The 23,256-nt window shown below is 44.5% G+C and overlaps 1 protein-coding gene across 4 annotated transcripts in view; it reads right to left on the reverse strand.

The window, feature by feature from the left end:
- LOC129025076 (cAMP-dependent protein kinase catalytic subunit PRKX-like) overlaps positions 1 to 23,256 on the reverse strand; it is a 263,528-nt gene that overhangs the window by 42,388 nt on the left and 197,884 nt on the right. For all 4 annotated transcript variants that reach the window (XM_063660074.1, XM_063660072.1, XM_063660075.1 and 1 more), the window contains 2 exons: positions 14,148 to 14,411; positions 1,423 to 1,542 (listed from right to left, as the gene is read on the reverse strand). In XM_063660074.1, coding sequence (XP_063516144.1) covers positions 1,423 to 1,542; positions 14,148 to 14,411 — 384 coding nt within the window. The remainder of the gene's footprint in view (positions 1 to 1,422; positions 1,543 to 14,147; positions 14,412 to 23,256) is intronic.

Genomic DNA, 23,256 nt, shown 5'->3' on the forward strand with positions numbered 1-23,256 from the left:
GAGGATGACGCCCACGTCCTGGGTTTCCAAGTGTTGCATGCTTCCTTTGCGTTTCTGGTCAAGTCATAGTGGAGCTGTCTCAGGCATATGCTAGACTTGAACACTCAATCATGCTGACGTCCCAACAAATGACCGACCTCTCTGTTATGTGGTCGCAGGGGGGATGGCACCTCTCCTGACTTCCAAATCTCACCCAACACAGGTATCACAGGCGTTGGAACGAGAGTAACTCCATCTTGAACAGGGGCCGGGTAACATGAGGCTGAAACCTACTGGGCTGCACTCCCAGACGGTTAAGGCCTTCTAAGTCACAGCACAAGACAGGAGGTCAGCACAAGATACAGGTCACAAAGACCCTGCTGATAAAACAGGGTGCAGTAAAGCTGGACAAATGCCACCAAAACCAAGATGGCGACAACAGTGACCTCTGATCGTCCTCACGGCAAATTATACATTAATTATAATGCATTAGGTACTAAAAGACACTCCCACCCAGGGCCATGACAGTTTACAAATGCCATGACAAGGTCAGGATGTTACCCTGTATGCTCTAAAAAGGGAAGGAACCCTCAGCTCCAGGAATTGCCCACCACTTTCCCGGAAAACTCACGAAAAATCCACCCCTTGTTTAGCATATAGTCAAGAAATAACCATCAAAATAGCCAAACAGCAGCCCTCGGGGCTGCTCTGCCCAAGGAGTAACCATACTTCTATTCTTTTACTTTCTTAATAAACTTGCTTTCACTTTATGGACTTTCCCCGAATTCTTTCTTGCGAGAGATCCAAGAACCCTGTGCTGGGGTCTGGGTCGGGACCCCTTTCCTGTACCACAGGTATACGGTTTTAGGAAAGAACATATTCCCGCCTTCCTTGCCAGCTGTTCATCCAGAAACCACTCAACTGTATTTGGCTGATTTACCTTGACCCAACCTGCACCCTCCTGAGCTCTGCAGGTTACTTCAGAAAGGGTCTGTGCAGAAGATTCATTTTTTAATTTAATTTTTAAATTCTTTTTAAGACGAATCAAGCGCAGAAGTGATAAGGGGGGAAAAGAGTAGAGCAAGGAGTTCAATCTGTAGCTGACTGTGAAAATCAACTGAGATAACTCACTACCATCAGAGCAGCCCAGAATGTTAATTGTATATTTAAAGAAGATATGGATATTTCAATATAAAAATCTCAATGGGCATGCATGGGTAGTTCCTTCACAAGTTTGGGTTTTTTGCCTCTTATTCAAACAAGCTCAATTGCTAATTCACATTGCCAACCTCAGCAGGGCAGCAGATGTGTGTGCAGCCACACTGTGTGTTTGCGACACTCACGTGCTGTTTTCAAGGTTACAGAAATGCCGAGTGGACGAATGGGTGGGGGAAGGGGGTGCTGGCCTGTAAGATGAAGATTCTCTACAGAGACTCTACTTACCCCGAGAGCATCTCGAATATCAGGATGCCGAGGGCCCACCAGTCCACGGCCCTTCCGTGGCCCTTGCTCTGAATGACTTCGGGGGCTAGGTACTCAGGTGTTCCGCAGAGGGTCCAAGTCCTATATGGGCGACAGAGACAGGCCCCCACAAAACTCAGTGGTGCTTGGCTAATGCAGTGACCTTAGAAGCTCTGATTGTTACAATAATGTAGTTGAGTAAAACCACGCTCCCTTTACCCTCCTGTGCACACATTTTACTGTGTAAACACAGTAACATTGTTTTCGCTGATTTATTTCCATAGAAACATTTCTTAACGGGGAAACTAAGAATTGGTTTTATCATCCTTGCTACTGTTGCTGGTACTGTTACCACTGTTACTCAGAAGCAAAAAAAACCTCATTTTTTTTGAGTTATTTATACCTGTCTTAGTATAAATCATAAAGAATAAAATTAATTAATTAAAGGAAAAAGAACGAGATCATGTCCTCTGCAGCAGCACGGATGGAGGTGGAGAGGCCATTCTCCTAAGTGGACTCACATGTCCTCACTTGTACGTGGGAGCTAAACACCGGGTACACACAGACACAGGGAGGAGAAAAAGCAGACACCAGGCGCTGGAAGGTGAAGGACAGGAGGAGGATGAGGATGGAAAATCTACCTGTCAGGTATGATGCTTATTACCTGGGTGACAAAATAATCAGTACACCAAGTGGCATACCGTTTACCCATGTAACAAACCTGCAAGTGTACCCCTGAACATAAAAGTTTTTTAAATAAATAAATAAAATTAAGTAAAAAGAAAATCCTTTATCAAAAAAAAAAAAAAAAGTGGCAGTGAAAAGAATAATTCAAGAACTCACTTAGGCCGGGCATGGTGGTTCACACCTATAATCCCAGCACTTTGCGAAACCAAGGTGGGCAGATTACTTGAGGCCAGGAGTTTGAGACCAGCCTGGCCAACATGGCGAAACCCCATCTCTACTAAAAATACAAAATTAGCCAGGCATGGTGATGCGTGCCTATAGTCCCAGCTACTTGGGAGGCTGAGGCAGGAGAAATGTTTGAGCCCAGGAGGCGGAGGTTGCAGTGAGCCAAGAATGTGCCACTGCACTCTACACTCCAACCTGGGTGACAGAGTGAGACTCTCTCTCAAAAAAAAAAAAAAAAAAAAAAGGTGCAAGAGTTGGGTTTGAACTTGTAACTGAGACTGGATGGTTTGCAAAGCTTATATATGTTCTCTTTGGCTCTTTACACCCCCACCCCCCAAAAAAACATTTCTTGCCCCCTGGAAACCAGTGTAAAGACAGAAATGCACTTCCTCTCCTGCATGGCATTTTCCTTTAAAAGTGCCTGCTTTGTGCTCCAAAAGCAAAGGGGTGGCCTCAAGCAGGAAGCCTGTACTTCTTCCCCTAAGAAAGCTCTGGAATTAAAAAATCACTTTCTTTACACTAGACCTCGCTCTTGCTAATTGCACTCTGCAAACGGCGAGCGGCTGAACCTGCATTTTGGTTACAGAAGAATCTGCTAAATAAAGTCAGGGCAAGATAACAAGGACTGCAGCAGAAGCTGGAAGACTCATGTGCTGGAAAGGAGCTCAGTTATCAGTAACCCCAGAGAGGGGGCCCTGTCTGGGCCATACTCCATTGGCGCTCTACTGCTGGGTAGAATGTCGCTTCGGGCTTTCAGCAATTCAGACCTGTAGCACACCTGCAGGCCACATCCACCCTTCCTGCCAAGTGCTGCCCTGGTGTGTGGAGCTTGTCTGTAGACAGGCAGAAAGAAGCAACACCCTCGGAGGGAAAAAATATATAGATGCTTTGCAAAAGACCCTTCCCTCCCACCAGTCAGATCAATGAAAGAAGAAACTCTTATTTTGTAAGCTGAATGTAAAGAGAACAAAAAACAAGTTCTACAGAGTCTGGTAATATACATGTTTATCCACTCTCAAGTTCTTTGCACAATGTATCAAGCATGTGCAAAAAGCCTATTTTATACCCAGCACATCTTGCCTGAGTCCACCCTGTTTGCAGTGGTGTGGGCACGTATCTTGGCTTCAGCTCCTCAGCTTCCTGCTTGCGGGAACCCACCCAAAATGTTGTTACTGTTATCTTTCCTTCCCTTCCCCACCACACCTCCATACCCCACCTCTTTCCAGACAACAGACTTTTCCACATTAATCTGTAAGCCCTTGGGATAACAACAAACTGGCTGCCATCCAAATTTCAAATTCTGTCGGCCATCCATGAAATGAAAGTACCACAAGGTAAGGCATGGTAGTTCACACCTGTAATCCTAGTACTTTGGGAGGCTGAGGCAGGAGGACTGCTTGAGGCTAGGAGTTTCAGACCAGCTTGGACAACATAGCAAGACCACTCCTTTACAGAAAAAAAAAAGCCAGGTGTGCTGAAGTGCGCTTGTAGTCTCAGCTAGTCGGGAGGCTGAGATGGGAAGATCACTTGAGCCCAGGAGGTCAACACTGCAGGGAGCATGATAGTGTCACTGTACCCCAGCCTGGGCAACAGAGCAAGACACTGTCTCAAAAAAAAAAAAAAAAAAAAAATTACTGCAGGATCTAGCAGATATAAGTCAGGAAACCAGGAAAGAAGACAAGGAGAGAAATTGAGTTCTCTTCCCACAGAAGAATGTGGAAGGGACTTACTCTCTATCTTCAGGTTAGATCTAAGTATGGAACAGGGACCACCTCGTGGTCCTGTTAAGTGCTTCTCACTCATTAGAATTAAGTCTACAAATGGAAAGTACAATGCACACTATTTTAGAAACACGCTCTCCCCTGCCTTGCCCAGCAGTTGAATCAACTCCAAGTACACCCTGGCTGCTTCAATGCAAGACGCTTCTGTCATTCTGCAAGACGAGCGACTTATTGGCCTGCTAGTTTTGTATTTCCACCTTTCTAGCCCATCCAAAGTGGCCTGAAAGTAGCTAAAAGCCTAGATCTTAGCTGATATGACGCCCACGTAGAGGCCACAGGTCATGCTACAGGCATTAGCTGCAACTTCTCCACTTACCTTTTGAAAGATGAGGCTCTTTTTGGCTCTGTGTTAGGGTAAGGACACACACCTGAGGTTGTATAAGTTTCCAGTTTCTAACTTGCCTCAGGAAGACTTCTGCCCCATTAGAGTCACTCCTTCCTGCAAAAAGCCCCAGTGCCTAGCTAGATGTACAAAGAGACATACGCTGCTATGGAGAGATGTCGACTGTGTGAATATGAGATGAGACAGCCTGAGTGTTCTGTCGAGACCACTGGTCTGGGCAGTGAATTATCCACTTCCCTGCTCCTATCTCCTTTTGCTCAACTGGCTTTTGGGTAGAAGGAAGGTGACACCTGCTGTTCCCAGTTTTCTCACTGTTCTTAGTTTCACTATGGCCGGGGGGAGGGGAGGGAGGAGGCTATGTTAACGAAGGAGAAACAGAGCTAAGGACAGGATTCTCTATAAAGTATAGATATCCAATGACTCCTGTGTTCTTAATGCGCATGCCTTCCGCCACACCTGCACTGGTTGAACTGTGCACCCCCCAAAGTCCTAAACCCTGCTATTTGTGAGTGGGACCTTATGGGCAAACAGGATCTTTGTAGCTGCAATCAAGTTAAGATGAGGTCATCCTGGCTTCGGATGTGGAATAATTGCTTAACAGGTACAGGTTCTCTTTTGGGATCATGAAAATGTTCTGGAACTAGAGAGAGGTGATGGTTGCACGACATGGTAAATGCAGTAAATGCCACTGAATTGTGCACAGCAAGATGGTTCAAACGGGCTGGGTACAGTGGCTCATGCCTATAATCTCAACGCTTTGGGAGGCCAACGTGGGAGGATCACTTGAGCCTCAGAGTTCCAGACCAGCCAAGGCAACATAGCAAGACCCTGTCTGTACAAAAATATTTAAAAATTAGCCAGTCATGGTGGCTCACACCTCTAGTTTCAAGTACTCAGGAGGCTGAGGGAGGAGGATTGCTTCAGCCCAGGAGTTGGAAGCTGCAGTGAGCCATGATCGTACCACTGCACTCCAGCCTGGCTGACACAGGAAGACCCTGTTCTGAAATATAAAAAATGTTAATAAAGATGGTTACGATGGTACATTTTAAGTGTATTTTACCACAGTAAAAAGAGAAAAAGAGGCCAGGCACGGTGGTTCATGCCTATAATCCCAACACTTTGGGAGGCCGAGGCAAGTGGATCACGAGGTCAGGAGTTCAAGACCAGCCTGGCCAAGATGGTGAAACCCTGTCTCTACTAAAAACTACAAAAATTAGCTGGGCGCGGTGGCAGGCACCTGTAATCCCAGCTATTCAGGAGGCTGAGGCAGGAGAATCACTTGAACCTGGGTGGCAGAGGTTGCAGTGAACCAAGATCGCACCACTGCACTCCAGCATGCGCAACAGAGTGAGACTCCGTCTCAAAAAAAAAAAAGAGAGACAGAGAGAAATGGATGACATCTCCAAGCTGAGTTTCAGTCCAGTCCCTCTTACGTCCTAGCAGGTGGCGTCACCAGCCTCACTTGCTGTCTCTCCTCATGGCTTTATGACATGGTGAGCGTGTCACTCAGCTAACAGGGGCATGGTGGGGCTCAGGAGAAAGGACAGCTGATGACAGCTTTCACACTTGATTACAGATACAAATGCATTTCTTCCCTTTTTATCAGAAAAGTATGAGCCAGTGTTTTGTCTGGGTTTGCTAATGCAGGAAATAGATGTTAGCTCAGTACTCATGGTGAAAATACTACATTGCCTTTTCTTATAGGATCTTGGGTTGCAATAAAGCAGCAGGGTGTGGGGTTTTTCATAAAAAGGGAAGACTTTGTCATCTTTTTTTTTATGGGGACACAATCACCGTTCCTAGAACTGTCTGATGGGGACAAACAGTTGAGAATTTCAGGCCCATGAAGGGAGAAGGTGTGTGTCTGTGAGCATGGGACAGCTTCCGATGGCCAGCCCAGGCCCTGGGAGGGGTTTCCTAGGTGACAATGGCTCCTAGACACCACTGATCAGCAGGGAGAAGGGTGCCTGTCACCAACCTCGGCACAGTAATACCCACCTCCTCGTATGAACTACAGCAAAATTAAAAGGGGCTCAAGGGAAAGTAACAACACCGACTGCAAACAGACTCGACATCTCAGGCCCTCCTTGACTTCCGTTAAATACTCAAAGAAAGAAGTTAAGGGAAAAGGTCTAAAGTAACTAGAAAGACTTTTCTGGTGTTACGAAATATATATAAAACAATTATGTATTTATAAATGTATATGTTTAAATTTGAACTTATAATCTAAACAATAAATGTGTAACACATACTAATATATAAATTTAAATTTTAAAAATATATATTTATAAAATTATATATAAAACTATGGATAATAATGTATAATTATAGCTACATATAACTTTCTAAACATATTTATACCATAATTTATGAGCACATATAATTATTTGGTAGCCATGTTTATAATTATAAAATTAAATATGTAATATTAAATATAAAATTGTATCCACTTATTAATTGTATTAAATTTTTTTAAATATAATTATGTTTAACTAAAAATTACATTATATTTATTTAATATATAATTATAATTGGAATATATTAGTATATTAATATATACATACATTATGTTATATTAGTAATTAACACATTACATTAATATCTTTATGTATTAAATTTACATATGAATATACTAAAATATTTACTATATTAAAGAGATAATTAAATATATTTAACTATATAAATTTAATGTAGGATATATTATTTATGTGTAATTAAATATTACAATTATATAGTTATTTATAATTATATACATAATTATGATTTTATATGTATGATTTTCTAATGTGGTAAAATACACACAGCATAGAATTTTCCATTTTAAGCATTTTTAATTGTATAGTTCGGTGGTGGGAAGTCCATTGACCTTGGTGTTCAACCCTCCCCACCATCAACTGCTGGAACTTCTTCATCATTCCAAACAGAAACTCCGTCCTCATTAAACAGCATCTCTCCCTTCCCTGCACCTCCCCGGCTCCTGGCACCCACCATTCTACTTTCTGTCCCTATGATTTGGAAGAATCTAGGGCCCTCCTACAAGTAGAATCACACAATATGAGACCTTTTTGGTCTGGCTTATTTCATCTAATATGTTTTCAAGGTTTATCAACGCGTAGAATATGTCAGAATTATATTCCTTTTCATGGCCAAATAATATTCCACTGCACAGACAAGAGCTCCTGGCCAATTTTAACCAGTTCACAAAGCAAATGGCCTGGCTCAGGGGTGGGCAAATATTTTCTGTAAAGAGCCAGATGGCAAATATTTTAGGCCTTGTGAATCACATGGTCTCTGTTACAAATACCCAGCTCTGCTACTGTAGCTCAAAAGCCCCCAAGATGTGACTGTGTTCCAATAAAACTTTATTAACAGACACATAGGGGGCTGGATTTAACCTATGCAAGGCTAATTTTTTTTGTTTTTGATGTTTTGTAGAGATGAGGTCTTGCTATGTTACCCAGGCTGGGTTTTTTTTTTTTTTTAAACAGTTTTGTCAGATGTGATAATGGCACTGAAGTTCTTTTTTAAAGGGAGTTATCTGTTAAAGTTGGATAAAGTGCATCTGCTTTAACTAACTCAAGAAACAAATGGGCAAAGAGAAAAAAAACAAAGTGACAAAGCTTTGATAACAATCGAAGCTGGGTGATGGGGCCATAAGGTTTCAACGTGAATTACTCTCTCTACTCGTGTGTGTGTGTGTGTGTGTGTGTGTGTGTGTGTGTGTGTGTAAGGGGTAAGTAGTAATTCTGAAAGACTAGGTTCAATGTTATCCCTATAAGGCTAGAAATAAAAATCCAGAGGACAGTAATCAATGTAACATCTGGGTTTACAATGCTACAACAGAGGAACTAGGAAAGAGCTGTTGCACCTGGCATGGTGGCTCACGACTACCATCCTGGCACTTTGGGAGGCCGAGGTGGGAGGATTGCTTGAGGCCAGGAGTTCAAGACTATCCTGGCCAACATAGTGGGACCCTGTCTCAAAAGAAACACAAAAAAACAAAAACAAACAAAAAGCTGTCGCAGAGAAATAAAAAACACCAAAAACAAACAAAAAAGAGCCGTTGCAGAGAAAGAAAACCATCTGTTATGGTTTAAAGACAGATGTATAAAGGTTGAGCATCTTTAATCCAAATCTGAAATCCCAAATGCTCCAAAAGTCAATACTTTTCCAGCACCGACATGAGGCTCACAGCGCAAAGGAAATGCTCACTGGAGCATCTTGGATTTCAGATTTTCAAATTAGGGATGCTCACAGGTAAGTGTAATTCAAATATTCCACAATCTGAAAAAAATCTAAAATCCAAAACAATTCTGGTCTGAAGTACTTCAGGTAAGGGATACTTGTGTTATGCATTTGAATTATAAAATCAAATTAAACACATCAGTATTTTATTTTGACCATTTCATAAAACCAGAAATAATTCTAGTTTGCCACCAAATCTTTTAGGGGAGCTATCTAGATAACATAAAGTGTGTGCGCAAAATATTTAAAATACAAACGTAATATTGCTGTTAGAAAACAAGAGGCTGGTGAACGCAAGTCACAAAAGAACACCATCTGAACATACTGACAACCTAGGAAAGTCAGAAATCAAGTCACCAAGAGCAGTGGTTTAAAACAAGTAGGGTACAAGTCATTCAGTTAACAGGGTTGCTAGGGGAGGGGAGGGGAGGGGAGGGGTAGAGGAGGGGAGGGGAGGGGAGGGTAGAGGAGGGGAGGGGAGGGGAGGGTAGAGGAGGGGAGGGGAGGGAAGGGGAAAGAATGGGAGGGGAGGGAAGGGGAAGGAATGGGAGGGGAGGGGAGGAAGGAAGGGAGGGAGGGGAGGGAGAGGAAGGGAGGAAGGAAGGGAGGGAGGGAGGGAGGGAGGAAGAAAGGAAGGGAGGGAGAGGCTGAGTACCATAGCTCCCGCCTGTAATCCCAAAACTTTGGGAGGCCAAGGTTGGAGGACTGCTTCAGTTTAGGAGTTCAAGACCAGCCCCGGCAACATAGTGAAACCCTGTCTCTACAAAAAATCAAAAAATTAGCCAGGCAGGGTGTGCAAGCCTGTAGTCGCAGCTACTTGGGAGGCTGAGAGACAGGGGGATTGCTTGAGCCTGGGAGTTCGAGGCTGCGGTGAGCCACGGTTGCACTACTGCACGCCAGCCTGGGTGACAGAGTGAGACCCTGTCTCAAAAAAGAAACAAAAAACAAAGAAAGAAATTCATGTAGTGAGTAGATTACATTACAACACGCTTAAGTATGTTTTTACCCCATGCTATAAGAGAAAAATGGCCGGGTGCGGTGGCTCACGCCTGTAATCCCAGCACTTTGGGAGGCTGAGGCGGGCGGATCATGAGGTCAGGAGATCGAGACCATCCTGGCTAACACGGTGAAACCCCGTCTCTACTAAAAATACAAAAGATTAGCCGGGCGTGGTGGCGGGCGTCTGTAGTCCCAGCTACTCGGGAGGCTGAGGCAGGAGAATGGCATGAACCTGGGAGGCAGAGCTTGCAGTGAGCCGAGATCGCGCCACTGCACTCCAGCCTGGGCGACAGAATGAGACTCCTCTCCAAAAAAAAAAAAGAGAGAAAAATGAGAAACAGACTTCTTTCTGGGATATGTTCAAAAATGTTATTCAAGGCCGGGTGCGGTGGCTCACGCCTGTAATCCCAATGCTTTGGAAGGTCGAGGCAGGTGGATCACTTGAGGCCAGCTGTTCAAGACCAGCCTAGGCAACATGGTGAAACCAGGTCTCTACTAAAAGTACGAAAATTAGCCAGGTATGGTGGTACATGCCTGTAATCCCAGCTACTTGGGAGGCTGAAATGGGAGGATCGCTTGAGCCCAGGAGGCCAAGGTTGCAGTGAGCCAAGATCCCACCACTGCACTCCAGCCTGAGTGACACAGTAAGACCCTGTCTTAAAAAAAAAAAAAAAAAGAAAAAAGGTTATTCAAGATGAGGCCTCCCTGTTTAGTTCCATCTGTTCTGTAGTGGTCCACGATACAGTGGTGAATTTAAGTTTTATTCAAAAGGCACATGTATTGTTTGAATCCTGAATCAGAGGCAGGGCCATGTATCTGCCCCCATGAACACAACTTCCCTGGGGCCGGGCCAGAAGAGAGATGCTTCGTTACATTGATGGTCCAAAAAAAAAGCAGAAAAAAGCACCCACAAAAAAAAAAGTTTCCAGAAGCTACACTACCCATACAGAGGAAGATGCAGTTCTTTGCAAAAGCAATCTATCAAGATGGTAATGAGGCATTTTCTAAGATTTTCACATGTTCATTAAGTAAAATAATTGCTGCATGTTATATACTAAACCATCTTCGTCCATTTAAATAGACATCATGAATTAACTGGACAGTAACATGGTTTGTCAAACTTATAAACAAGTGAATATATGAAATATTTTATCTCTGTTTTCTTTGAATTCGACTTGCAAATAAAATGACTTTAAAAGAATTTACTAATATACCGTGTGCTGCCAAAAGAGGGCAGCACAGATGCTATAAATCAATATTTTAAAAAATCCTGCATCTTTCCTACTCCATGTAAAATGCACCTAATTTCCATGTGCCTTATTTTTGGAAATGTAGTACGAGAAATACTATAGGGGAAAATCAGATTGAATTTAAATGCATCATAAAATTTTCCTAGGAGAGCCCTTTTCTAAAAGCTGCCAGAGAAGAGAGTCATTTAGTGTAAAACTGCCCCCACATCAAGTTTCCCAAAATGCAGACGGTTTTACAATGTTAGGAGTATAATTAGCGTAATTATCACCTTACCCAACCCCACCACATCAAAGAATATGGAAATATAAGATGTATTTTCTAGGCTTGTCTGACCAAGACAGAAGCCAATAGCCATGTGCAATCCTGGGTATTTGAAATGTAGCTTGTCTACCAAGGAACTGATGTCATTATCTAATCCTACTTTAATTAATTTAATCTAATTGAAAAACTGACACTCAGTGTAGTTACCAAAAATCTTTCTGAGTATTTTTCAGCAGCTTGGGCGTGTGAATTTACTTTTTATGACTGTTGATTTTATGAATGTAAATTAAAGATCCATTGGGAACTAAGCTATGAGGACGCTGAGGCATAAGAACCATACAACGGACTTCAAGGACTTGGGGGAAAGGGTGGGAGGTGGGTGAGAGATAAAAGACTACATACTGGGACCGGGTGTGGTGGTTCACACCTGTAATCCTAGCACTTTGGGATGGTGAGGCGGGCGGATCACAAGGTCAGGAGATCGAGACCATCCTGGCTAACACAGTGAAACCCCGTCTCTACTAAAAATACAAAAAATTAGCCAGGTGTGGTGGCGGGCGCCTGTAGTCCCAGCTACTTCAGAGGCTGAGGCAGGAGGATGGCGTGAACTCGGGAGGTGGAGCTTGCAGTGAGCTGAGATCGTGCCACTATACTCCAGCCTGGGAGACAGAGCCAGACTCCCTCTCAAAAAAAAAAAAAAAAAAAAAAAGTTACCCAGGTGTGGTGGCGGGCACCTGTAATCCCAGCTACTTGGGAGGCTGAGGCAGGAGAATCACTTGAATCTGGGCGGTGGAGGTTGCAGTGAGCCGAGATTGTGCCACTGCACTCCAGCCTGGACGACAGAGCCAGACTTCGTCTCAAAAAAGACAAAAAAACAAACAAAAAAAGATAACTGTTTTCTCCTCAATGGAGTATGTGTGTGTACGGAAACATATCTATATATAATTGTTCCAGGCTGAAATGTGTCCCTTAAACCTTATATGCTGCAGTCCTAACCCCCAGAACTTCAGAATGTGACTATATGGGAAAGGGCATCTTTAAAGAGATCATTAAGGTAAAACGAGGTCACTAGGATGGGTCCTGATCCAAGAGGACTGGTGTCCTCATAAGAAGAGGAGATGAGGATACAGACATGCAGAGAGGGACAATCCTGTGAGGACACAGGGAGAAGACAGCATCTCCAAGCCAAGGAGAGAGACTTCAGGAGGAACCAGCCCCGCCCACACCTGGATCTCAGAGCTTAGCCTCCATGACAGTGACAGGAAAAGGTCTATTCTTAAAAATGCCCAGTGTGTGGTCTTTTGTCACGACAGACTGGTTAAATGAATCCAATCATGGAAAAAAAATACATACACATGTATTATAAGCTGAATGTGTGTGCCCCCCCCCCCAAATTCCTATGTTGAAATCATCATCCCCAAAGTGATAGGATTAGGAGGTGGGGCCTTTGGGAGGTGATGAGGTCACGAAGGTGGAGTCTCATGAATGGGATGAGTGCCCTTACAAAAGGGGCCCCAGAGAGCCCCCTCGCCCCTTCCACCATGTGAGGACACAGCGAGAAGGCACCGTCTACGAACCAGGAAGCTGGTTCCCTCCAGGTACAGAATCTGTCGCACCTTGATCTCAGACTTCCAGCCTCCAGAGCTGTGAGCCATGAATGTCTGCTGTTGAGGCTGCCCAGTCTATGAGTGTGTGTTAGTGCAGCCCGCACTGGCTGAGACAACATGTGATGGTCCGTTTCATGTGTTGATGGGCCGTGGGGTGCCCAGATGTTTGTTCAAACATTGTTTTGGGGTGTGTCTGTGAGTGTGTTTCCAGAAAAGAAACATATATCATACATATGATATAGGTATACTATATATACTATATACTATATATATTATATAGTATATTATATATAGTATGTGTAATATATAATATGTATAATATATACTATATAGAGTATAGTGATATGTATGATATTGTATGATATAGGTATGCTATGTAATATATAATATATAGTATACCTATATGATACTATATCATAGTCATAGTATACTATATAATATATAATATATAATATACATATATAATACTATATCATATGTACATAAAATATACTACACATTATATAAAATAATATAGTATTAGATCTATTTCTATTTAATATACATATACAGTGGAAATACATATATATAATAGAAATATAGATACCAGAAAAAAATAACTGCACGTGTGTGTGAGCAGGTGTGTGTGGAATATTCAATGTGGTGGGTTTTTTTTGAGACAGGATCTTGCTCTTTCACCCAGGCTGGAGCGCAGTGGTGTGATCACAGCTCACTGCAGCCTCAACTTCTGGGGCTCAAATGATCCTCCAACCTCAGCCTCCCAAGTAGCTGGGACTACAGGGATCCACCATCATAATCAACTTTTTTTTAAATATATATATCTCTGTAGAGACGGGGTCTCACTAGGTTGTCCAGAGTGGTCTCAAACTCCTGGGCTCAAATGATTCTCCCACCTCGGCACCCCAAAGTGCTGGGATTACAGGTGTGAGCCACAGCACCTGGCATTTAATTGTAAAAGATATTGTATCCTATTCGGTGCACATCTATTTTACAGTCAGGGCAATTCAAACTTGGATATGACTCATTTCCTCATCATTTCGGATCAATAGTGGAAATGTGGTGTTCTGATTTCCTCCACGGTGCCAGTGAGGCACACTGACTTCCTGCCCACCGGCTCTTTGCCAGCAATGGCAGCCCACCTAAAACGAGCTGTGGGTCAACCTGGCTCTCTCATCCCTGGTTGCAAGTGTCTCCCACACATGAGAGTTAAACTCTGGTTCCCAATCTTTCCCTGCCTGACCCACAACTACCGCCACCTTTCTCATTGCCAAGCAGCACAGATCCCATCGGAGTTCACGTTCCTCTTACCTGTCTACCAGCTTCTTGGCGAACCCGAAGTCCGTGAGTTTGATGTGGCCATCCCTATCCAGCAGGATGTTCTCCGGCTTCAAATCCCTGTAGACGATCTCCTTGGAGTGCAGGTACTCGATGGCACAGATGATCTCCGCAGAGTAGAAGAGCCCCGTGGTGCTGGAGAAACGCCCCCGGTTGCGCAGGTAGCTGAAGAGCTCGCCACCCGGCACGTACTCCATGAGCATGTAGAGGAAGCGCTCGTCATGCCACGTCCAGAACCTGCGGGGACAGACAGCACATGCTCAGGGCCCCGCCAGGGCAGGGCAGGGGGTACGCCATCAGCTAGGTGTCAGCACACGCTCAGGGCCCCGCCAGGGCAGGGCAGGGCAGGGCAGGGCAGCGGGGACACCGTCAGCTAGGTGTCAGCACACGCTCAGGGCCCCATCAGGGCAGGGCAGGGGGTACGCCGTCAGCTAGGTGTTGGGGTACAGATGCAGCTAGATGCCAAAATGTGTGTACAGACAGACAGTAATAGCTGGGGACAGATGTCGGGACATGGAGCACACAGATATCAGCACATGGGTAAAGACGGATGTTAATATATGGATACAGATAGGTGTTCGAATGCACATACACACAGACGTTACGATGTGCTTAGAGACAGATGTTAGGATATGGGCGTACATCGGGGCTGATACATGGGTGTAAACAGTGTTACCATATGGTATTATATATGGATATAGATATATGTTAGCATATAGGTGTAGAAAGATGTTAACATGTAGTTATAGATAGATGTTAGGATATGGGTGTAGACAGATATTACAATATGGATATAGATAAGTGTTGGAACACAGGTGTAGACAGATGTTAATATGTAGGTATAGAGAGATGTTAGGATACGGGTGTAGATGGATGTAGACAGGTATTAATATATGGGTGTAGATGGATGTAGACAGGTGTTAGTATATGGGTGCAGATGGATATTAGATTATGGGTGTAGACAAGTGTTAATGTATGGGCGTAGACAAATAAAATACAGATAGATAAATGTTGGAATATAGGTGTAGACAGATGTTAATATGTAGGTACAGATGTTAGGATATGGATGTAGGCAGGCATTAGAATATGGATAGAGATCAATGTTACAATATAGGTGAAGACAGATGATATCTATACGTATAGATGTTACAATATGGGTGTAGATGGATGTCAGGATACGGGTGTAGACAGAGGTTAATATATGGACATAAATGTTAGAATACGGGCGTAGAGAGATGTTAACATATAGGAAGAGACAGATGTTACAATATGGGTGTAGATGGATAGTAGGATATGGGTGTAGAGAGATGTTAATATACACGTAAAGACAGATGTTAGAATATGAACGTAGATAAATATTAACAGAGGTATAGAGAGATGTTAGGATATGGGTGTAGACGTGTAGACCGGTGTTGCTCTGTGGGTGCAGACAGATATTAGGATATGGGTGGAGGTAGATGTTAATATGTAGCTGTAGATAGATGCTCATATATGTGATAGATGCTAAGGTGTGAATACAGACAGATGTTAGGATATGCGTGTGTATAGATGTGACTCTATAGGGATAGACAGGTGCTGAGGTCTGCATATAGAAAGGTGTAATTCATCAGTATAGGTACATGCTATGACGTGTGTAGATGTTAAGAGGTGTATAATCAGATACTGGGATAAGCATATAGATGGATATTAAAGTACAAGTTCCATAGATGTTACATAGATGTTGTCTTAGTCCATTCTGGCTGCTATCACAAAAATACCATATACTAAGGGGCCTTACAAATAAGAAAAATGTATTCCCCTCAGTTCTGGAGGCTGGAAGTCTGAGGTCGGGGTGCCCGCTGATGAACTGCGTGGTAAGGGCCCATTCCTGAGGGAAGGGCCCTTCTCGCTGTGTCCTCCCATGGACCAAGGGGAAACAGGCTCCCTCAGGCCCCTTCACCGAGGGCACTGGTCCTGTTCAGCGGCTTCACCGTCACGATCTAATCGCTTTCCCCAAAGCTCCACCTTTTAATTCCATACTTTTGGGGGTTACTGTCTCAATATATGAATTTGGAAGGGACGTATTCAGACAACAGCAGATGTTAAGATATGTGTATCCTGGGACATGGGTAAAAGCTCTCATTGTCTTGGGATGAATGAATAGTAAATATCATGGTCTCATAATAAACCAGCCAACAGTATGCTATGGGCTGAACTGTGTCCTCCCAATATCCACATGTTGAAGTCCAAACCCTCAGGGCCTCAGAATGTGACTGTATTTGGAGACAGGGCATGTAAACAGGTGATTACGGTAAAATATGGTCACTAGAATGGGCCCTATTCCAACAGGACCGGAGTCCTAAGAAGAGGAGATGAGGACACAGGCACACACAGAGGGACGACCACGTGAGGACACAGGGAGAAGACGGCGTCTACAAGCCAAGGAGAGACGGCTCAGGAGGCACCAGCCCTGTTAACACGTTCTTCTCAAAATTCTAGCCTCAAGAATTATAAAACAATAAATCAGTGTTGTTTAATCCACACCATCTATGCTACTTTGTTATGGCAGCACTAACTAACTAACCTACAACACACACATCTTCAGCGATCACACCTGATTCAGTAACCTGGAACTATCATTAAGCCTGAGAATTAACAATAAACTAGCAGACTGCATCCCAAACCTGCTAGGAAAAGGTAGCCCTTTTAAAAAGCCCCAGATGAAGTATTTCAAAGCACTTGCTTGTGGGAGCTTGCCTGAGGTGCTTCTCCTTACAAAGGTGTTGATTAATGGAAGAAAACGCAGCAATGAGAGATTGAGGAAGGTGGGGGTAGGGATGAAAGAAGGAACAGAAGATACTGAGGTGCGTCTGTGCATTCAACATCTCAGCACAAGTTACAAATACAGTTTGGAGAGATACGCACTGATAATGAAAGAACGTTTTCACCTAAAGATGGGACGGGTGGGGTATGAGGCAAGATTTCGAACTAAGGGCTTTGGGATTTTTGTTTGTTTTCCTGACAGAGTTTTGCTCTTGTTGCCCAGGCTGGAGTGCAACGGTGCAATCTCGGCTCACTGCAACCTCTGCCTCCTGGGTGCAAGTGATTCTCCCACCTCAGCCTCCCAAGCAGTTGGGATTATAGGCGCCCACCACCACGCCCAGCTAATTTTTGTATTTTTAGTAGAGATGGGGCTTCACCATGTTGGCCAGGCTGGTCTCGAACTCCTGACCTCAGGCGATCCACCCGCCTCGGCCTCCAAAAGTGCTGGGATTACAGGCATGAGCCACCGTGCCCGGTCTGTTTGTTTTTGAAACCGGTTCTTATTCTGTCTGCCAGGCTGGAGTGCAGTGGTGCAGTCAAGGCTCATGTAGCCTCAACTTCCTGGGCTGGAGCAATCCTCCCACCTCAGCCTCCCAAGTAGCTAGGACTACAGGTGCATGCCACCATGCCTGGCTAATTTTTATTACTGTTATTTGTAGAGACAGGGTCTCACTGTGTTGTCCAGGCTGGTCTTGAACTCCAGGGCTCCAGCAATCCTCCCGCCTCGTCCTCCCAAAGTGCTGGGATTACAAACGTCAGCCACCGTACCTGACCTGGGCTTTGTTTTTGGAGAGGACTCAGAAGACACCAGCATGCCCGTGTTCCCATGAGCAAATGGGCCTTCACCAGTAGAAGACACCCAGTAGAATCAGGAGCATAAAGGTCTTCAACCATGACCAGGACCCGTGCCAGTTTGTCTCATCTGATCATGATGCTATCACAGATGCTCCCCCGCAAGCTCATTCCAATGAGCTGCACCCCGCTGGTGTACAAAGAAAACAAAACGAGGCCCAGGAAACCTTCCCTGAGGACAGGGAAGGATGCTCAACATGGACCGGATGGTCTTGTCTGCTAGCACAGGCCATTCCACCAAAACAATGTAGAATGAAGGCAAGGACGTGGGAGACAGCTTGCAATGACACAGAGATTAATGCTAAGACAAATTATAGGCTGGGCACGGCGGCTCAATGCCTGTCATTGCAGCACTTTGGGAAGCCGAGGCAGGAGGATCACCTGAGGCCAGGTGTTTGAAAGCAGCATGAGCAACACAGCAAGATCCCGTCTCTACAATAAAAGAATCAGCCAGGCATGGTGGCGTCCCAGCAATTCGGGAGGCTGAGGTGGGAAGATCATTTGAGCCCAGGAATTGGAGGCTGCAGTGAGCTATGATCACAACATCACTATACTCCAACCTGGGTGACACAGCAAGACCCCATTTCTAAAAGGAAAAAAAAAATAGACACGTTACTGTGAATTTTAAATGAACATTTATTTGACTAATCACAATGTTTCTATGTATTAGCAAAAATATGGGCCTCTTATAAAAAAGGCTCTTACCTAATGCACTTTTAAATTTGCAGATTCTGCAATGATGCTGAAGTTGGGGGACTAATGACCCACAAATACAGGTTGCAGGAATGCCTTCCTCTCTCCACCTTGCTGCTGGATTCCTGCCCCTTAGCAGCTGGGTGGCTGAAGGGAGCTCAGGAAGCTCAGGGTTAGAAATTTCTTTTGTTTTTTTTTTCCTTCAGTTACTGAAGCCTAAGCACCTGTGTCCCACCTCTCCATTCACTTCTTACAACTCAGCAAGTTCAAAATGTGTGGTCTTGAGGCATAAAGGGAAGCAGGGAGAGTATATGAGGAAGGAGAAGTATTTTGTTGGAGTGGTGTTTTTTTGTTTTTTTTGTTTTTTTTTTTTGAGACAGTCTTGCTCTGTCACCCAGGCTTGGAGTGCAATGGCACAATCTTGGCTCACTGCAACCTCTGCCTCCCGAGTTCAAGTGATTCTCCCGCCTCAGCCTCCCGAGTAGCTGGGATTACAGGTGCATGCCACCATGACTGCCTACTTTTGGTATGTAGTGGCTGTTTTCCAGAGCAATCTGTTGGAGTTCTAAAAGACCCACCACATACCCACATTCCTTAAATCTTATCGCTGACATCTCGAGTCATTTTCTCCTAGCTAAATGCCCTATTTTTCTGCTTTGCACCATTATTGATTGGGCAAGAGTGTTCCTCTCAGTAATATTTCGTGATTAAGTGCATGGTATCTCAAATGCATGACAGTCAAACTGTACTTTTGTGGATAAGCTTAGAAGACAACCATGATTTCACTGTTCTGGTGGGGAAATATTTTCCAAGGTCCAAATACTATCGTACTAGTGAACTTTTACAATCAAATTCTGTGTCAGCTGGTGACTTTCTAAATTTCTTCAGGGCGCAAGGTGGAAGGAAAATTTAACTACAACTGAACAGCCAAGGTGTGATACTGAACATTTGGGGGTAACACTGAGCTCTTGAAAATACCATAAATGGTCAAAGCAATAGCAAGACCACTGTCTACAACTGTTAATTTGGTTGAAGAGAATATACGTGACTCTATTTCCCTATGGCTGAAATATGTAAGAAAAGATGGATGCACGCCTACACACACACACACACACACACACACTCTCTCTCTCTCTCTCTCTCTCTGTCTCTATCAGTTAGTTTGCAACACATTCTTTGGATATATCCTGTATCCTCCCCCATCTACCCCACTCTGGGATAATAATCTGCACACATCCTCTTAAGAATAATGCATCACCTTGTCACAATGTAGCAGCAGGTCACCCTTCAGGAGCATCAGAGATAATTAACCGTGGTGGGAGATTAGAAGGATTTGGGTAGGTTAGAAGCAAGGAATGACAGAACTTTGAGGATTACACAGGCATGTAGAATATGCAAGCCCTGACAATACAAAGATCTCAGGTTCGGTCACCTGGCTTGCAGGGGAAGTTGCAATTTCAACCATGGGTAGGATGATCTGTAGAGGAAGAGAGTTAGGGCTTTGTATCAAATGAGAAGAGGAGGGAAGGGAAGAGGAAAGGAGGGGAGGGGAGAAGAGGTGGGGTGAGGAGGAGGGAAAGCAGGGGAGAAAAAGTTACTGCGTGAGTAGGGAAAACTACTGAGATGTGTAAGGTTGTATGAAAATACATCTGTTCCACAAGTGTCTCAGTAAAATCAACATCAACAAACCACAAGGCTTAATAAAGTCACCTAATCAGTATATATGAAATGGACACATCATTTTTACCTATACACTAATGCGGGATCACCCTTCAGCATCTTTAAGAAGTAACAGTTTACAAAGAGAGTTAGCAAGTAAAAACATATTCCTTTAAGAAAAAGAAAAATCTAGATAACTGGGATTCTCTTGCCCTTCCCCAAATCAATAAGATTAAGTAAATATTATAAGAAAAAAGAAGTTCTCTGACACATCCTTCCTTCAAATCTTTTAGCAGTAAGACTTTGCAGGCGAGTGTGGTGGCTCACACCTGTAATCCCAGCACTTTGGGAGACTGAGGCAGGAGGATCACTTGAGACCAAGAGTTTGAGACTAGCCTGGGCAAAATAGGGAGACTCTGTCTCTGCAAAAAATAAAAAGATTAGCCAGGTGTGGTTGTGCAGGCCTGTAGTCCCAGGTACTTAAGAGGCTGAGGCAGGAGGACAGCCTGAGCCCAGGAGTTGAAGCTATGACTGAACCTCTGCACTCCAGCCTCAGTGACAGAGCCAGACCCTATCTGGAAAAAAAAAAAAAAAGACTTTGCTTATGTGGACAGAATTTGTACAGAGCTGGGTATCACTAAAGATAAGGAACAAAATGTTGAAAGAAATACTGACTTTACTATCTCCAAAAAACATTTACAAAACTTAAGTCATCGTGTGCAGGGGCTGTGGGATAGGACGAGTTTAGTGACCACAGGTGATTTCAAATCTGAGTTTAGAAAATTAGAAACCAATGCATCGGTTCAATGATTCCAGTTAACTGCTGGACTCTGCCCCTGACATCAAGTCTATAAAAGTTCAAAAGCAATAGAAGATAAGAGGGTTTATCACAACGGATATGAGAAGCATGTTCAAGATCTAACACTTACTGTACGTACTAGCATCAGGAATCAATGAATTCGTCAACACGTTAATCAATAACTCACCAGCCACATTCTTTATTGGTTTCCAGATGTTTTGGACAAGGGCCCCTTATGTGCCAAGTAATGTTCTCAGTACATAGTATCAGGAACGGCAGATCTTGTGACTGTCATGAGCTTTGCAGGCTTGATGGGGAACAGACATTACATAGTAAACTTGGAAGGATGGCTGGAGGGGGTCTTGCAAGACCAGGTAGAAGGTGGGGACAGGGAGGCAGGGGGCATCTCTGTCCCCACAGCTGAAGGCCAAAGGAAGATTGGGGAGGGACATAAAAGAAAGCTGGAGGCCAGGTGCGGTGGCTCACGTCTGTAATTCCGGCACTTTGCGGGGCCAAGGTGGCAGATCGCTTGAGCCCAGGAGCTCAAGACCAGCCTAGGCAACAAAGCAAGATCACGTCTCTACAAAAAATTTAAAATTAGGGCCGGGCACGGTGGCTCATGCCTGTAATCCCAGCACTTTGGGAGGCCGAGGTAGGTGGATCACGAGGTCAGGAGATCGAGACCATCCTGGCTAACATGGTGAAACCCTGTCTCTACTAAAAATACAAAGTATTAGCCGGGTGTGGTGGTGGGTGCCTGTAGTCCCAGCTACTTGGGAGGCTGAGGCAGGAGAATGGCATGAACCTGGGAGGTGGAGCTTGCAGTGAGCCGAGATCACACCACTACACTCCAGCCTGGGGGACAGAGCGAGACTCCGTCTCCAAAAAAAAGAAAAAAAAATTAAAAATTAGGTGGGTATGGTGATGTGCACCTGTACTCCTATCTACTTGAGAGACAGAGGTAGCAGAATCACTTGTGCCCAGGAGTTCAAGATCAGCCTGGGCAACACAGCAAGACCCCCAAAATTTAAAAATTAGCCAGGCTTGGTGGTGCAGGCCTATAGTCCCAGCTACCTGGGAGGCTGAGGTGGGAGGATAACTTGGGCCCAGGAGAATGAGGCTGCAGTGAACTATGATGGCACCACTGCACTCCATCTTGGGCAACAGAGAAAGGTCCTGTCTTAAAAAAAAAAAAAAAATTAGAGATGGGGTCTCACTAAGATGCCCAGGTTGGTCTCAAACTCCTGGCCTCAAGCAATCCTCTCACCTCAGCCTCTGACAGTGCTGAGATTACAGGCATGAGCCACCACGCCCTGCCTATTTTTACATCAGAAAGGTTTGGGCTGATACAGCAGGAAGGGGTGAGTTCAGCAGAGATCGGAGATCAATGGAGAGAAGGGGAGGGAATCTAGATAAGCTATGGTGGCTTCTGTGAAGACATCATTGATGTGGATGGGCTCTGGAGATGTGTTTTAGAATTGGAAAGGGGCAAGGCATGGTGGTGTGCACCTATAATCCTAGCTACTTAGGAGGCTGAGGCAGGAGAATCACTTGAAATTACGAGTTTGAGACCAGCCTGAGCAACACAGTGAGATCCTGTCCCTACCAAAAAAAAAAAAAAAATTCAATTAGCTGGACATAGTGGTGCGCACTTGTGGTCCCAGCTACTTGGGAGGCTGAGGTGGGAGGATCTCTTGAGCCCAGGACGTCAAGGATGCAGTGAGCCATGATTGCACCATTGCACTCCAGTCTGGATGAGAGAGCAAGACCACATCTCTTAAAAAAAAAAAAAAAAACTTAAAAGGGCAGGACTCAGGATTACAGTGAATGCAGAGTCAAAGAAAAGGAATACAAAATGGTTCCTGGGTGAGCCCCAAGAGCTGGAAGGACCACTTATGAAATGGGGAAGTGCAAATGAGGAACTGATTAGGGCTGAGGGGCAAGGAGGAAGAGCAGGAACTCATTTTTGGTGAGAGGCATCTGAGCAGAAGGCTCAGAGAGTGCTCAAGTGGGCGCACACGTGTAGCTTGGCAGGCTGAAGGCATGGGCTGGCAGCAGCGCTTGGGAATCTTGAGACCAGCAAGACAGCGAATGCAAATACAGAGCAAGAGGAATGAGAGGGCAGAGGGGCTCCTGTTTCCCACTGTGGGGTCCAAGGAAACGTCACCAGGAAGTGCATGCCCACAGGCACACAGCCTTGCACCTAGGGTCACATCCACCCTCCTATCCTCTGCAAGTCTGCTTTGCACAGCTGAGCTCCTCTCGAGGAGAAGTGAG

Source organism: Pongo pygmaeus, chromosome X (genome assembly GCF_028885625.2).
Source record: "Pongo pygmaeus isolate AG05252 chromosome X, NHGRI_mPonPyg2-v2.0_pri, whole genome shotgun sequence".
NCBI lineage: Eukaryota > Metazoa > Chordata > Mammalia > Primates > Hominidae > Pongo > Pongo pygmaeus.